The sequence below is a fragment of the Canis lupus genome, chromosome 5, assembly GCF_011100685.1.
Source record: "Canis lupus familiaris isolate Mischka breed German Shepherd chromosome 5, alternate assembly UU_Cfam_GSD_1.0, whole genome shotgun sequence".
Classification (NCBI taxonomy): Eukaryota; Metazoa; Chordata; class Mammalia; order Carnivora; family Canidae; genus Canis; species Canis lupus.
Window position 1 is genome coordinate 55,566,009 of NC_049226.1, and position 16,144 is coordinate 55,582,152.

The 16,144-nt window shown below is 41.0% G+C and overlaps 1 protein-coding gene across 3 annotated transcripts in view; it reads left to right on the forward strand.

Moving 5' to 3' along the window:
* Window positions 1-14,032: 14,032 nt before the first annotated feature.
* YIPF1 (Yip1 domain family member 1) overlaps window positions 14,033-16,144 on the forward strand; it is a 36,679-nt gene continuing 34,567 nt past the window's right edge. The window contains exons 1-3 of one of the 3 annotated variants that reach the window (XM_038537485.1): window positions 14,033-14,054; window positions 15,232-15,303; window positions 15,650-15,729. In XM_038537485.1, coding sequence (XP_038393413.1) covers window positions 15,699-15,729 — 31 coding nt within the window. In that variant the 5' untranslated portion in view covers window positions 14,033-14,054; window positions 15,232-15,303; window positions 15,650-15,698. Of the gene's footprint in view, window positions 14,055-14,790; window positions 14,941-15,231; window positions 15,304-15,649; window positions 15,730-16,144 lie in introns of those variants that run through there. The other 2 variants (XM_038537483.1, XM_038537484.1) reach the window with 2 other exon arrangements.

The window sequence follows — 16,144 nt, forward strand, 5'->3', positions numbered from 1 at the left end:
GCTTTTCCTGCATGTATTGCTATAATTGTGTGATTTTTCTTTAGTCTGCTGATGTAATGGATTATATTATTTCATTTTTGAATATTGAACCAGCCTTATATATCTAGAATAAATCTCACTTGGTCATGGGGTGTAATTCTTTTTTATACATTGTTGGATTTGACTTGCTAATATTTTGTTGGGGATTTTTGCATTTCTATTCAAGAAAAATATCGGTCTGTAATTTTCTTTTTTGTAATGCCTTTGTCTGGTTTTGGCAATAGGGTGATGACGGCTTCACAGAATGAATTAGGAATTATTCCCTCTGCTTCTGATTTGTAGACAAGATTGTAGAGAATTGGTGTAATTTCTTTCTTAAATGTTTGGTAGAATTTACCAGCAAACCCATTTGGGCCTGTGGCTTTTTCTGTTTTGACAAGTTATTAATTATTGATTTAATTTACTTAATATATATAGGCCTATTCAGATTGTTTATTTCTTCTGGTATGAGTTTACACACATTGCGCTTTTCAGAAAATTAGTCCATTTTATGTTGGTTGTCACATGGGTGAGCAGAGAGCTGTTTATAGTATCCTTTTAATACCCATGAGATTTGTGGTAATGTCCCTGCTTTCATTTCCAATATTAGAAATTTGTGTCTTCTCTCTTTTTTTTTTCTTAGTTAGGCTGGCTAGAAGTTTATCAATAAACCTCTTGGTTTTTATTTTCTCTGTTGATATCCCGTTTTAATTTCATTAATTTCTGTTCTAATTTTTACTATTTATTTTCTTCTGCTTACTTTGGATTTAATTTTCCCTTTTCCACCCTAGTTTCCTAAAGTGAAAGCTTAGATTATGAATTTTACATTTTTCTTCTTTTCTAATTTTCTAGGTATTTTTCTCAAAAAATTACCATCACAAACATTTTTAAACATACAGTTCAGGGGCATTAAGAATATTCACATTATTGGGATACCTGGCTGGCTCCGTGGTTGGGTGTCTGCCTTCGGCCCAGGACGTGATCCTGGAGTCCTGGGATAGAGTCCCGCATCGGGCTCCCTGCATCAGGTCTGCTGCTCTCTCTCTGCCTGTGCCTCTCTCTATATATATATATGTCTCTCATGAATAAATAAATAAAATCTTTAAAAAAAAGAATATTCACATTATTGTACAGTCATCACCATCATCCACCCATAAAACTCTTTGCATCTTACAATTCTGAAACTATACCCATTAAACAATAACTCCCCACTCCCCTCAGCTCTAGGCAGCCCTCACTGTATTTTCTGTCTCTATGAATCTGACCATTTTGGGTACCTCACGTAAGTGGAATCATATAGTATTTGTTTTTTTGTGACTGACTTATTTCACTTAGCATAATGTCCTCAAAGTTCATCCATGTTGTAGCATACTGAGGAATTTCATTCCTAATTTGAGGCTGTATAATATTCCATATATATATATATATATATATATATATATATATATATATATAAACACATTTTGCTTATCTCTTCATCTGTTCATTGTCACTTGGGTTCCTTCCATATTTTAGGTATTGTGAATAATGCTGCTATGAACATGTGTGTACAAATATCTCCTTAAGACCTTGATTTCAATTCTTTCGGATATATACCCAGAAGTGGAAGTGCTGAATCATATGGTAATTCCACTTTTAATTTTTTTAGGAACTGTTTTCCGTAGGGGCTTTGTCGTTTTACATTCCTACCACCAATGCACAGGGGTTTCAATTTCTCCACATCCTTGCCAACACTAGTTATTTTGTTTTTTTTTTTAATAGTAGCCATCTCAATAGGTATGAGACAGTGCACACATTAACATTTAAATTTTATTTTTAAAAAGATTTTATTTATTTATTTGGCAGACGGAGAGAGGGGGGTGGAGAGGGGAGAAAAGAAAAGAGAGCGCATACAAGTAAGGAGAGAAGAAGAGGGAAAGGCAGGCTCCCCACTGAGCAGGGAGCCTGATGCAGGACTCAGTTGCAGGACCCTGGGATCCTGACCTGAGCTGAAGGCAGATAGATGCTTAACCAACTGAGCCATCCAGGCACTCAACATTTAAACTTGTAATAGTTATATACTTATTTCAATTTGAATTACACATAAAAAGCACACCAAAACTGTAATTTCATAGATATTTTCACTTAGGATAAGACCAAAGTAGATAGTATAGTGGTGAGCTATGTCTTCAGAAAAGAGTTAATGTAGGAGATCTAAGACTACTATCCTTAAAAAGTCCTGCCTACAGGACTTTTTAAGTGGACTTGAAGTCCTTTTTTAGTAGGACTTTACTAGTGCCTGGGAACTTGGGATTTTAGAAGGGTTCTCACCACTGACAATAGTGGTTCATGGTGCATAAACTGTTTATGAAAACAATAAGAACACCCGCTGAACACTTGATACTGAACACCTGCTTTCCTTCTTGGGAATCAAATTTAGGTATGTGATGACCAGGTTCCAGTAAAAATCTTGAGTATTGAGTCTCTGATGAGCTTCCTTGGGAGACAAAATTTCACACATATTGTCACAACTTTGTTTTCTCTGGACTTTTACCCCATGTCCCTTTGCTGATTTTGTTTTATACTCTTTCACTGTGAAAGCATAGCTGTACAACTATATGCTCAGTTCTCTGTGACCTCTTACAGATCCTTGAACCTTGAGGTGGATCTATGATACCCATATTATACAGGATGCCCATAAATATTTTATTTTATTTTTTTATTTTTTCCCATAAATATTTTAAACCTTCAGTACTTTTATTCTTTTCAGTGATACATTGTCAGAGGCTGACAATTTTTCATAATGCAAAGTAGGTATAAATATGTATCACTGAAACCTAAAAAGAGACCTAAATATATTTCACCTTCCTTTCCAGTTGCAGATATGTGTTGAGAGTTAGGATTCTTGGTATTATAATGTTGAAACCAAAAGACAGAATCATTTTATTATTCTAGAAACTAATCTTCATCTTAAATAAAGAGGCCATGAGCTTAATAGATGTTTGTTACTGATTGATCATATGTTGTTCCATTATTCTTACTGAAAAAAAACTTTTTAGATATGTATTTGTATAAATCAATTATTATTTTTATATTTTATTATTCACTTCCTTACTTTTTAGTAACTTTGGTTTTCATTGTGTTTATTATTATAGTTACATTCTACTGATGGCAAGTGATCACAGTTTTCCATTTCATGGAGTTGCATAAAGTTTCTCTTTAAAATGGATATAAGGGGGATCCCTGGGTGGCTCAGCAGTTTAGCGCCTGCCTTTGGCCCAGGGCCTGATCCTGGAGACCTGGGATGAGTTCCACATCAGGCTCCCTGCATGGAGCCTGCTTCTCCCTCTGCCTGTGTCTCTGCCTCTCTCTCTATGTCTCTCATGAATAAATAAATAAAATCTTAAAAAAAAATAAGTATCTTTAAGTTTAAAAAATGAGCTCACAAAACCATAGAAGAAAGAAGGAACAGGAAGATAGATGGCAAAATTGCACCAAGTGAATGTGGGTGATGGCATATGCAATTTCATGGTATCATCCTTTACTTTCTGTGCATGCTTGGAATTTCGAATATTAGAAAAAATAGTTGAAAAATTCATTTCTAACAGTATGTCAGCCTTTGCTCACAATATAGCTAGCTTTTCCATGAAAAAAACTATTTTAATGCACTACTTTCATAAGAGATAAAGGAAAATCTCCAAACATCCACACATAAGTGTACACACACATAAATAATATCATTGGGTAAAAACAAAATAGGAAACTGGGCAAAATGGTCTTGGGCAAATGCAAAAGTTAAGCAGGTCTGAGGGAAAATGCCAAATCAGCTCTGTGATTGTGCAAGGAAGTCTAGAGACTCCTGGAAAGATATGAAAGTGGTCCCATATCAGTAGAAACTTCTGGCTTCTGGAAGAAGCAATAGTCACTCCTCTCTGAAAAGGTATCCTCTGCATTTTGGTTTCAACAATAACTGTGTACATTTGAAAAAAGAGCCAAATAGAACTTTCAGAAAAGACAAAATATTTAGACCTTGAAGATTTCCATATATCAGGATGAAACCGATATGAGCTCACAAATATTACCACCATGAGTGGAACAAAGAAACATACAAAGAAACAAACCACCATGAGTGAGTCAGCACAAAAAAAAAAACATTTAAATCCTCAAGAATTTCAGACATTGGCATTATCAAATACATATTATTTAAATAACTATAACTATGTATTAAAGGTTTAATTCATTCACAGGAGCCAGGGCAGCTTCTACCAGCAAGCTATTAAAGTATTTGCCTCACTGGATTAAAAAGAAAGGCATTCATAGTTATCCAAAATGATTTTTAAAGAGCCAAACAGAACTTTTAGAAAATAAGCATATAATTCTTGGATTAAAGACTCAGGGGGTGGTTTAAATAGCAGATTAGGAATTCCCTGACGAAAGAATTAATAAACTAGAATGGTATATAAAGAAATTACTTAGAATGCCATACAAATCAAAGGATTTGAAAAACATGAAAAAATGCTATTTGAAAACATGAAAGAGAAGTTAATCAATTCAGAGTAAGATTTAAAAAAAAATTACTTATTTGAGAGAGTGCTCAGGCCTGTGAGTGAGGGAGGGGAAGGGTGGGGGGAAGGGAGAGGAAGGAGGGGGAGGAGAGGGGCAGCGGGAGGGACAAGCCCACTGCATCCAGCTTGGAGCCTGATATGGGGCTCATCCCACAATCCTGAGATCACGACCTCAGCCAAAACCAAGAGTTGGAAGCTTAACCAAATGAGTCGCCCACGTGCTCCTGGAATAAGATTTTTAAAAAAAATCAGGGCAGCCCGGGTGGCTCAGCGGTTAAATAAGACTGCCTTTAGCCCAAGCTGTGATCCTGGAGACCCAGGATTGAGTCCCATGTTGGGCTTCCCCATGGAGCCTGCTTCTCCCTCTGCCTGTGTCTCTGTCTCTCTGTTTCTCTCTCTCTCTCTCTCTCTCTCTCTCTGTCTCTCATGAATAAATAAATAAATAAAATCTTTTAAAAAATAAAGATTTTTTAAAAATTAAAAAAAAATCAGTACGCAGTTTTAGTGAACCTATGGAACATACACACACACAAAAAACAACAAAGAGAAGATCTTAAAAGAAGCAGGCATGGGGGACAGGAAATAGGCAAAAGCAAGCAAGCAAGGAAAAAAAAGTCAGAAGGAAGAAACAATCACCTACAAAGAAATGAGAAATGTATTGACAGCAATCATGATATTTTTAGGCTCTTCTCTCGGCTTTACTAGTAGCAGAACCTGAGACATGATCCTTTGGCACATGATGTACTGAGGGAGTGCTCTCAGGAGAACCTGTAAGGAAGAGGAAAATAGGATAGGACAAAGGAAGAAGCTAAATTATCTTCTTTCAGATGAAAGCTGGTTTCAGATGAAGTATAGTCTTTCCTTGATGCCATGAGGAAGTTCTGAGTCATGAATGGCACCACTGAGTTATATCAATTTGAGGCAAAGAGGGGTCAGCCATTAGTAAACACATATCACTTGGTAGCCAGCTGTGTGTGTAACCTCTGAGCCATTTCCAGGCAAAACAGAATCCTTCTGCTGAGGGTAATTCTCCAGAGAAAAAGAGAGCTCTGAGCCACTAGTAGTCAACACAGAAGGTGGCAAATGGATGCACCAGGTAGTAGTGGAGATCTAGGTGGGTACCAACAGCATCCATCATAGCAGAGTCCTCAGCAGCAACAACAGAATCAGAAGGCAAGGCCATAACATCTTCAAACTACTGAGGAATAAAATAACTGGCAATCTAGAATTGTGTGCCCAGCTCAACGGTCTTCTAAGAATGGGGATGAAAGAAAATATTCCTGAATAAATAAAAACTGAGTTTACAATTACATACTTCATTAAAACTACTTTCAAAGTCTTCAGGAGGAAAGAAAATGCTCCCAGGAGGAATGTCTAAAATGCCAGCAGGAATAGTGGCAGTGAGACTGAAAACATATAAGTAAATCTAAATAAATATTGTCTGAATTGAAAAACAAGAATCGAAATAAAGTATTGGGCATCATCTCCTCAAAAGTGATTGATGTAGGGAAAATATTATAGTTCCTAAGAGGATGGAGCCACCTGGAAACACCCAGAAGCCGAAGTGGTTGATCAATCTGTCAAATTAATGTGAACATGGTGGTAACTTGCCTGGGCAACATAAGGTGAGCAGGTCTTGGTGAGGGCGTGGGACAGGGTAGAGAAGAGCCAAGATGAGAAGGTGGTTGGGCACTGGGGACTGGAGAAAGGGTGGAGGGTAGATTCCATCTTTCTATTTGTCTTTTGCTGTCTCTTACATTTCACTCCCTCTCATCACACACACACACACACACACACACACACACACACACACACATGCACTAGCCAGCTCACCACTACTGCCTGTACCTGACTAGAATGGGGGGCATGGTTAACTCATTTTCAGGGAGGCTGGCCAGCCCTAAGTGGTCCCACTTGTGCCATCTCTCTCCATACCTCCAAAGACTAGGTGGGTATAGCTAACGAGAACAGTGTTCTGACAATAAGCAATGCCAGGACAGTGATAACACATCAGCTCTCTCTACTCTTAGGTAGGTCTCCACACCGTCCTCTCCCAATTCATCCCATAGAACACAGTTTTTTAGGCTCTTCTCTCAAGTATTTGTCACCACGACAGGGACCAAAACTACTAGAGGAGTATAAGTTTATCCAGAAAAATAAGACACCATTATAAGAGTACAGCTACAATAAAGGAAAACATTCAATTGAGCAACCTATACCAAAGCATGCAGTGAGGGGAGGGTCATCAGTTATCGTGGCATGACCGAGCCTGTCCTGATTCATGAACTCAGGGGGGAAACAAATATAGGGGAAAATATTTTGGTGAAATCCTGACTAAAATGCATACTGTATGATTTGAACCATATGACATTCTGGAAAAGGTAAAACTATGGAGATAATGAAAAATATCAAGGGTTTCCAGGGGCTTGGGGTGGAGGAGGGTGGGATGAATAGGAGGAGCACAGAGGACCTGGAGGGCACTGAAAGTAATCTGTATGATACTATCATGGTGGATGGATGGCATTACATATTTGTTCATACCCAAAGACTATACAACATTAAGGGTGAACCCTATTGTAAACCATGGACTTCAGATGATTATGATGTATCAGTGTAGGTTTATCAACTGTAACAAAAGAACCATTCTGATGGGGGATGTTGATAAAGGAGGAAACTGTACATGTAGGGGCAGGGATATAGGAAAAATCTCTGTACTTTCCTTTCAATTTTGCTGGGAACCTAAAGCTTCTCTAAAAACTACAGTGCAATACAATGTAATACAGTACTATATAATAAAACACAATATACAGGTCCCCCCCTAGAAAAACAAGCAGACGTCTACAAAAGAATAAAATAATGATAACTACTGGGGGCAAGAAGAAAATAGATTAATATTTTTCAAGTGTTGAAGGAAAAGAACTTCCTTGAAGGAAAGTGACTGAATTTCAAGTCCTGTTAAGTGAATATTTAAACATGGAGGTAAAATAAATCTGAGATATTATAATGCATGTATAGCAATCAGAAGGTTTACCACACAGAGACCCGTCTTGAACATGTTATTGTAGGAAGTTCTTCAGCAAGAAGAGAAATGAATCCAGGAAAATCCAATGAGCTGAGGAAAATAAGAATGAGTAAGTATGTTTGTAAAGTTTATTATCATCTAAATAAGAAAGTATAAGAACAAACTGTATATAATACAGAATTAAAATTCTAAAGAATGTGCTAAGGTATTTTCTTGTTCAATAATAGGATAGTATAATAGGATGGTATATGTATGCTAGAAGCTTAATAAGCTGATAGGAAAAAATAAGATGAATTAGAAGCAACAATTAAAATAAAATAGATATATAACTTTGAATCAGTGAGAAAAAAGTTAATCTAGCTAATGAAAAATAGGAAAGGAGATATAAAGATATATTTAATGTGAAAAAAGACAACTGAAACGTCTAAATACAGAAAATAATTGCATTTAATGTAAATAAGTTAGAAGCACTTCTGGAATGGAAACATGAGGATCTTAGGAAATCCACTCTTTCATAAAGACACTGGCAAAACCTGCCAAAATCAGCTTTTTTCAGAATTCTTTAAATTAACCAAAGAAAAACTTGCAATAATCTGGAAAGTGTCTATTCAAGAAAAACAACTGAATCTTAGGAAGAACAGTGAGCTTTGTGATGTTTTAACTTGCTCTATTCCCATTCCCCTCTCCCAACACCACTTGAAAAACAACAGCTTCGCAATCATGGTTGCTGTAAAAAGTAGCCATCAAGTTGACATGGGTGGTTGCCCAACTGGTTGCCGAACGGGTTTGGAGCTCTTCAGAAAAGTCCCATCCCCAGAGAAGGGTCATTATTTGACTTGTCTAATGTCTTCTTTGGAAAGCCCCGTTCTCAGGTCTTGGCTTTATTTGACCTGATTCAAAGCTCACTCTATAAAAACAGGGCATTTGTTGAAAAAAATCAGTGGCAACTCTTTAACACTACTACTGCCTGAGGTGGTGATGCAAGTTTTGGGTAATAGGAGGCTGACCAAAAAATTTAAAAAAGAAAAACTGAGGAATGAGATGACCTTGTGGGGGTCCCTGGCAAAGCTCCAACATATTCCTGGGAATCCAGAAGGCCAAACTACTACAGGCCAAGGTGCACGTGTGGCCTATAGGCAAACACAAGAAAGACCCAAGGAGGCCCTAATCTCTATCTTGGCCTGACGTTGAGGCTCTGCACCGGCATGCAGTGAGGCCAAGATAGAGCCGTCCACTGTGTGACTGAGTGTTGAAGGCATGAGCCAACACTGGCACAGAGACCCTCAGCAAAATCTGGGAGACTTACTCGTTCCAGGCAGTTAAGAAAACCTGTGTAATTATTAGCTACCCACTCAAGCAACCAAGCAGAGACTTCAGTAGTCACACACAACAAAGAATACAGATCTTACAGCATTAATTCAGAAAAGTAACCATGTGATCCAGCAATGTTACTCTTAGGTATAGAAAAACGAAAGACATGTTCACAAAACTTGTACGTGACTGTTTATAGCAGCGTTACCCACAATAGCCAAAAAGCAGAAACAACCTAAATCTCATCAATGGGGGTAAGGATAAACAAATTGTAGTATATCCACACAGTGGAATATTATTTAACAACAAAAAGGAATGATATACAAATCCATGCTACAAGATGGAAGAATCTTGAAAAAAATATGCTAGGTGAAAAAAGCCAGTCTTTAAAAACTATATATTAGAATACATACATACATACATACATACAAACTATATATTGACAAATAACAACAGAAAATAAAAACTATATATTATACTATTCCGCTTATATGAGATGTCCAGAATAGACAACTGTATAAAGACAGAGAGTACATCAGTGGTTCCTAGGGACTGTGGGGGAGTTGATAGGGATTGAGAGTGACTGCTAATAGGTACAAGATTTTTTGGGGGGTGACAAAAGTAATTAAAATTAGATAATGGGGATGAATACACAGCTCTGTGAATGTACTAATAACTACTGACTTATATATCATCATTAAATTAGAAATTTGGTAACAAAATGATAGCTCAAAAATTCCTTATACCTTGAAACGATAAAGCATGCTTCAGATAAGCCTTGAATTCAAGAAGAAATCATTGGGGGAAATTATAAAATATTTAGAATCGAATAACAGTGAAAGCACAGTGTGTGTCATCACTAAAACAATACTAAGAATAAAACCCAGATCTTTAAATATTTTTTCATAAAACAAGAGAGAATGATAAAAGGACTAATGACTCAAATGAATAGCCAGAAAAAGGACAATAGAGTAAGCACCTCTCAGGAGGAAATAATAAAGATAAGGAAAGAAAAGAATGAATTTGGGAATGGGGCAATGAGAGCAACAAGGGAAAAAATAGGACTCAAAAACTCATTCCTTGAAATGATTAGTAAGATACATAAATCTCTAACAAAATCTAATCAAGAAAAATCCTCAAATAAACATTAGTAAGAACAGACACTACAGAGATTTCAAGAATAAAATGACATTTGAAAGACACATCAGTAAACTGAGATGACATGTAAATTTCCAAAAAAAAATTCTCAAGATACTGAAATTGGTAAAAAGGAACAATTTACAAATTACAATACAATAAAATATAAAATATTCCTGGGGTGCCTGGATGGCATAGTCATTTGAGTATCCGACTCCTGTTTTCTGCTCAGGTCATGATGGCATTATGGAATTGAGCCTCACATGGGGCTCCACACTCACTGTGGAGTCTGCTTGAGATTCCCTCTGCCCTTCCTACACCTCTCAAAAATAAATAAATAAATATTTAAAGATATATATGTAAAATATTTGTTACTGCAAATTCCACATAGCCAATTGATTCTCATAGGATGTTTTCATTGATTGCCGAACACTTTTCTGCAGCCCACCTATGTCTGCAATTGATGAACAGGATTGTTTGGACATGAATGTTGGTAATATTTCCCTTTAAGTTAAGGCAGAAGATAAAAGCGAAAAAATGAACATGTACTTCAAAATTTGGCTTGTTTGTTCATGATATGAGGAACTTGTTTTCAAATACTCAAAGAATACTTCCTTAATTTTTTGTGTTATTCACAATATTACTACTACAAGCATAGCACATACTGTTATATTTAATCTGCACTTCAACATTTTCTCCATCATCTTCTTAAATTTAGAACAGGGATTGGCAAATTGCAGGCTATGGCCAAATCTGGCCCTCTGCCTATTTTTGTAAATAAAGCTTTATTGGAATACAGCCTGCCAATTCATTTACACTTTTGTCTATGTCTGCTTTTGTGCTACAACAGCAGAGTTGACTAGTTGCAACAGACTATGCAGTCCACAAAGCTGAAAATATTTACTATTCTGGACTTTCCAGAAAAAGATTGCCAGCCCTGGTCTAGACAATTAACATAACAATAAATCAACCCCAGATGTGTAGCATTTGCCAATTTCTGTGATATAACTAGTTCCACCACTGCTGACTTTTTTTTAGGCTTATTTATTTATTCATGAGAGACACACACACAGAGAGGCAGAGATATAGGCAGAGGGAGAAGCAGACTCCTCGCAGGGAGCCCAATGTGGGACTCGATCCTGGATTCTGGGATAAGGCCCTGAGCTGAAGGCAGACGCTCAACTGCTGAGCCACCCGGGCGTCCCACACCACTGCTGACTTAAAGCTACCAAGGTGATGCCACTGTGCATGTGGAGATGGGAAGTGATTATCAGAAGCACACTGATTATATAAAATAGATATAACCTCAGGAGAATAGATAATGGTAAAATGTAGAAAAATATTTAAAAGTCATATTTTGAACATTATTACCTCTGCTGTTAATTTATTGTTTATTTAATTCCTTTAACTGTAAGTTTATATAATTTAACTTTTAATAATGGCTGGCTCACAGAATTTCTGAGAATTTAACAACCAGCTCTTATGAACTGTTTTGAGAATGCTTCAGCACACCACTGGCCTGAACTCCATCCACCTAGCTGTGTGACTAAGGCCGAATCACTTAACCTACCAGAGAGGGTACACAACAGAATGCAAGCCACTCTAAGGGACAGAGCATCAGGCCATACTTCTCAATCTTGCCTCCCAGATACTGCTGGCTGCTGAGTATCTGGGATTAGCCCACTCAGTTTATAAAGTCTTTGAAGTCTCTTGCTTTGTCTTTTATTTTTTTATTTGTTTTTAAAGATTTTATTTATTTATTCATGAGAGACACAGAGAGAGAGGTAGAGACATAGGCAGAGAGAGAAGCAGGCTTCCCCCCGGGAGCCTGATGTGGGACTCGGTTCCAGGACCCTGGGATCACGACCTGAGCTGAAGGTAGACATTCAACCACTGAGCCACCCAGGTGCCCCTCCTGTTTTGTCTTTTAAATGTACACAGTTTATACATTTTTAAAATCAAATTTGGGGGTGGGGAAGGGGGATAAACTTATATGAATCTTGTGTCCTGTTTGTTGTAGGGTGGCTCTGGCCTACGCTGAGCAAGTGCAGGTGGCCTATTCCAGTTCTCTCTTGCCCACATAGTGGCTTCAAATAATCTTAGCCCGTAACACCAGGCACATTAAAAAAGGACAAGAATACTGTCTGTTGAGAATCCAAAAGAAAACAATTAAAGTGGTACCAACTGCCCATCCCTCATCTGCAACCCCAAGAGTCAGAGTGAGATGCTCCCACAGTCTCAGCAGCCTTCTCCTTGGGATGAGTGTCACTCATGAAGGTGTAAGAGATTATTCTTTGGAGCATGGCTCAGCTGTGTGGCCACCAGGAGAAAGCTGGGGGACTAAGCCAGGATCACACACAGTGTCTAACTAGAGTGGCCCCTCCACTCACCCCCTCCATCCCTGTCCATCAGAGCAAGACTTGTACCTCAGCTTCCCCTCCCCTTCCCTCATTCTATCTAAGGGAGGGTGGGGGTGGCTTCCATCTCTCCCTGGTTCATTTCCCCCTCAGGGCAGTAGAGGTAGAATTAGCATCACCAGTTGAGCTCATCTACTTGGGCAGACCAGTTAGGAACATCTGTACATTTGAGCTCAGTTTTTTAACCTTGACGCCACTGACATTTTGGATTAGATAATTCTTTGTTGTGAGGGGCTATCCCGTGGTCTGTAGGATGTACAAAAGTATGGTGGCCAGGAGTACCCCAGTGGCACTCCACCAGTTGTAACAATCACAAATGATTTCAGAGATTGCCAAACACCTCCTCAGAGCAAAACAGCCTGCTGCTGAGAATCACTGTTTTAGTTAAACCAGTAATCTTTGATTCTCATCTCATTTTGAGCCAAAACTTACATATTGTGATGACTAATATATCGATATAACTTTTATTTGTTTCTAAGAGAAGAAATATATAGCCTAGGTGTTTTCACCCCCACCCCCACCCCCTGCAACACATACACTTATCACCAGCGACGAGTTTTTGCCATTTGACTGTTGAGCAGTCCAGCTCTAAAATTCCAACCTGAGAGCTGATTCCTGGGGCCACTCTTAGCACCAGCATGCCTTAGTGTAGGTTCCTCATTTGAGTACTTTATTGGCAAGTGTGAGTCCAAGAACCAGGAGCGAAGGACAGGGGTTATGAAGCAGAGAAGGAAGGTGAGCCATTGCAAGGATGCAGCACCAAATTGATCACTTCCTAAGGCATTTGTTGCTTGATCCTGCAAGAGAGTTAGAAAACAATATGAACTATCTGAGGAGAGTCTGAAGGGAAAAAGTGAGAAGCATCAGTTGTTGACTCCATTAGTCAAAGATGTGTCCCATGATGCATCAACCACTCTTCACTTCTGCACTTCTGGGTTGCTCCTGTCCCCGTGTTGACTAGTTCCAGCAGATCCATGACCCCCAAGACACAAGCCATGATGCTGATGAGAAGCCTGAGGCTTGGGCTTGGGGTGAAGATCACTTAGGTTATAACTGCTGGTGCCCAATAAGATCCATGATGGTGAAATAAGCAGCAAGTGAGGCCAAGAGGCTCTGAAATGGAGTAGAAGAGGTGTTTGACATACTTGCACACCCGAACTTGTGCCCTGAGATTCATTCCTGCTACCCATTCAGCCAAAGAACACTGCAGTACTCTAAGCTCAACTTCCTCTTTGTAAACTGAGGACAATCACCTCAAGCTCGCAGGATTGTTCTGAGAATTAGAGATCGTGCATGTGTAAAGCCCGATCATGATGCCAGTTCAGGAAATACACTGCATGCATAAAGACACATACATATATACTTATTTATTCAGATTTAGTCAGATGTAAAGTCTTTGCAGTTGACCACCAGGGTCGGGTGTGGTGACGCCAAAGTCACAGTTTCCACCTTGGGTGAGCCGCGAATCAGGCTTATGCCGCTCAGACAGCCAGAAGGTGTTCAGTCTACAGTCCCCGTTCAGTGAGCAGCTACTGCGCGCGGGGCCCCGGGCACCCGGAGGCCGCAATCGTTCCTGGTCCTCGCTCTCAGAGCGCGTCCAGGCGGGTAAGGATGGGCTGGCGACAGCAGGCGCGGGGGCAGGGGCAAGCCCAGGAGGCCGTGGCGGCAAACGGGTCCTGGCGGGGTCCCGGGCCAAGGCAGGCGGCTCTGCCAGGAGAATACGCTCAATCCGGGGGGCTGTGTAGGCGTCGCCAGGCCACGCACAAAGCCGGGCAAGGCGCATCGACACGGGGCCGCCGGCACCTCCGTAGTTCGCGGGCCCCCGCGGCGCCGCGGGACCCAGGGGTGCGCGAGCCCTGGGCCTCCCCGCGCCCCCGCGCGCCCGCCCGGGGCGGAAGGGGCGCGCCCGGGCGTGGGGCGGCCGCGAGAGCACACGGCACCTGCCCTCCATCCCTCAGTCACAACTCGGGAAGGATTCGCCTCGCCCACGCCGTCACAGGTTAATTGCATTTTTACGGCCAACAGAGGACGCGAGGGAGTGATGACTTTGTCTCTTGACAACCGTCCTTCGTGACGCTACTTTATAGTTCCGTCAGGAAAGAGGTATAAACCAACAGAAAGAAGACCCCACACGCGAGAGAATTCCCTGCCCTACCCACCCCGCCCTGTAACCCCGCCTCCTCTCCGCGGGGTCTATCTCTTTAAGAACCCGGACCTCCGTCTCGGAGGGGCGGGGAGGCGGGGCGGGGCGGGGCGGGGGGGGGAGGAGCACGCTCCGTAGGCCGCGGCCGCTGAGTCTCAGGAGGAAGCGCTCCCGGAGCTGCGGTCTCTTTAAGGAGGCGGGGCTCTGCCCGGAGGAGGCGGGGAGGTTCCGCCCCCCGCCCGCCCCCGGATCTCCGGCTTCCGGCAACTCCGCGGGACCCGAACCTGCGCCCAGCACCGGAGGCCGGAGCCTTCCCGGGACCGGCTGGACGCCGAGCCCCTCGGCGAGGTGAGGCGGCCGGGTCTGCGGAGCCGGCCCGGAACGGAGTGGGCCCGCGATCTCCCGCCAGCCGGGATGCTGCGGCCCAGCTCCTCCCCCTAAAACACTACACCTCTGCTTCCTGGGCAGCTCTTTCCCCGACCTGCCTGGGCTCAGGGTGTCCCAGGCTTGCAGGGTCGCCCTCACTCCAGCGCCTACTAATTGCTTGGCTGTGCACAAAGCGCCTCACTTATACTCACCGTCTCATTTAATGGCCTCTGACACGTTGTGAGTCGGTACCATTATGAACCCATTTTACAGATGAGAAAACTGAGGCCCCGAGGAGCCCACAGTCCCACACCGAGGAGAAGCAGAATCGGGAATCAAACCCAGGTCTGTTTGACCCCAGAGCCTGTGCCCTTAACCACTGGCTAGGCTGGCTTGCCTTTGCTCTGCACTGTCCTCATAGCTACCTCTCAAACTCCAGCCGCCCCTTCGTCACCCTTAACACCTCCAGGCTGTGCCTGGTCCTTAACTTACGGAGTGAGTGAAACTGGATGGAACCTTTGGACCTCCCAGGGTTAGCTTCTTTATGACAGTTTTCATAATATCTGACTTTCCTCACCCCACTAAAAAAGGAGGTGAGGGAAATCAGTACCGTTTCTCACAGTGAAACAAGATTCGTTTGCGTATATTTTATTCTTGTATCCTACGAAGTTTATTTATTTTTCCTTTTTAGAACTCTGCAAATTTTCTTCTTAATAATTGGGAGAAGATCCACTGGCTGAATGGCAGCTGTAGATGACTTGCAGTTTGAAGGTACATCAGTTGGGTGCCTACCTTTTATGATCAGTATATCCACCATCACAGCGATGGGTTTTCATTGATATACTGCCATATATATCAAGGAGATTATTTCAGACATCTTGGTAAAAGAAGGTTGGCCACATCCAAGTTTTTCTCTTTGTCCACACCAGCTGTTTTTTTTTTTTTTTTTTTTTGGTTTTTTGTTTTTGTTTTTTTGCCAAATAACCTTTCAGATTGGTAACATCGTTAATTTAATACAGTGGTTGCAAAAAATGTTTATAGAGTTACTGCATTTCCACACACATTTACTGAGCACCTGTTTTGGGCTCAGAACTTACTAGATACAGGAAATAAAAAGACAAAGGAGAAGTTTTTTCCATACCTGGAGTAGATAAAAGTGTGAAAAGGTAATTATGATGAAATGTGA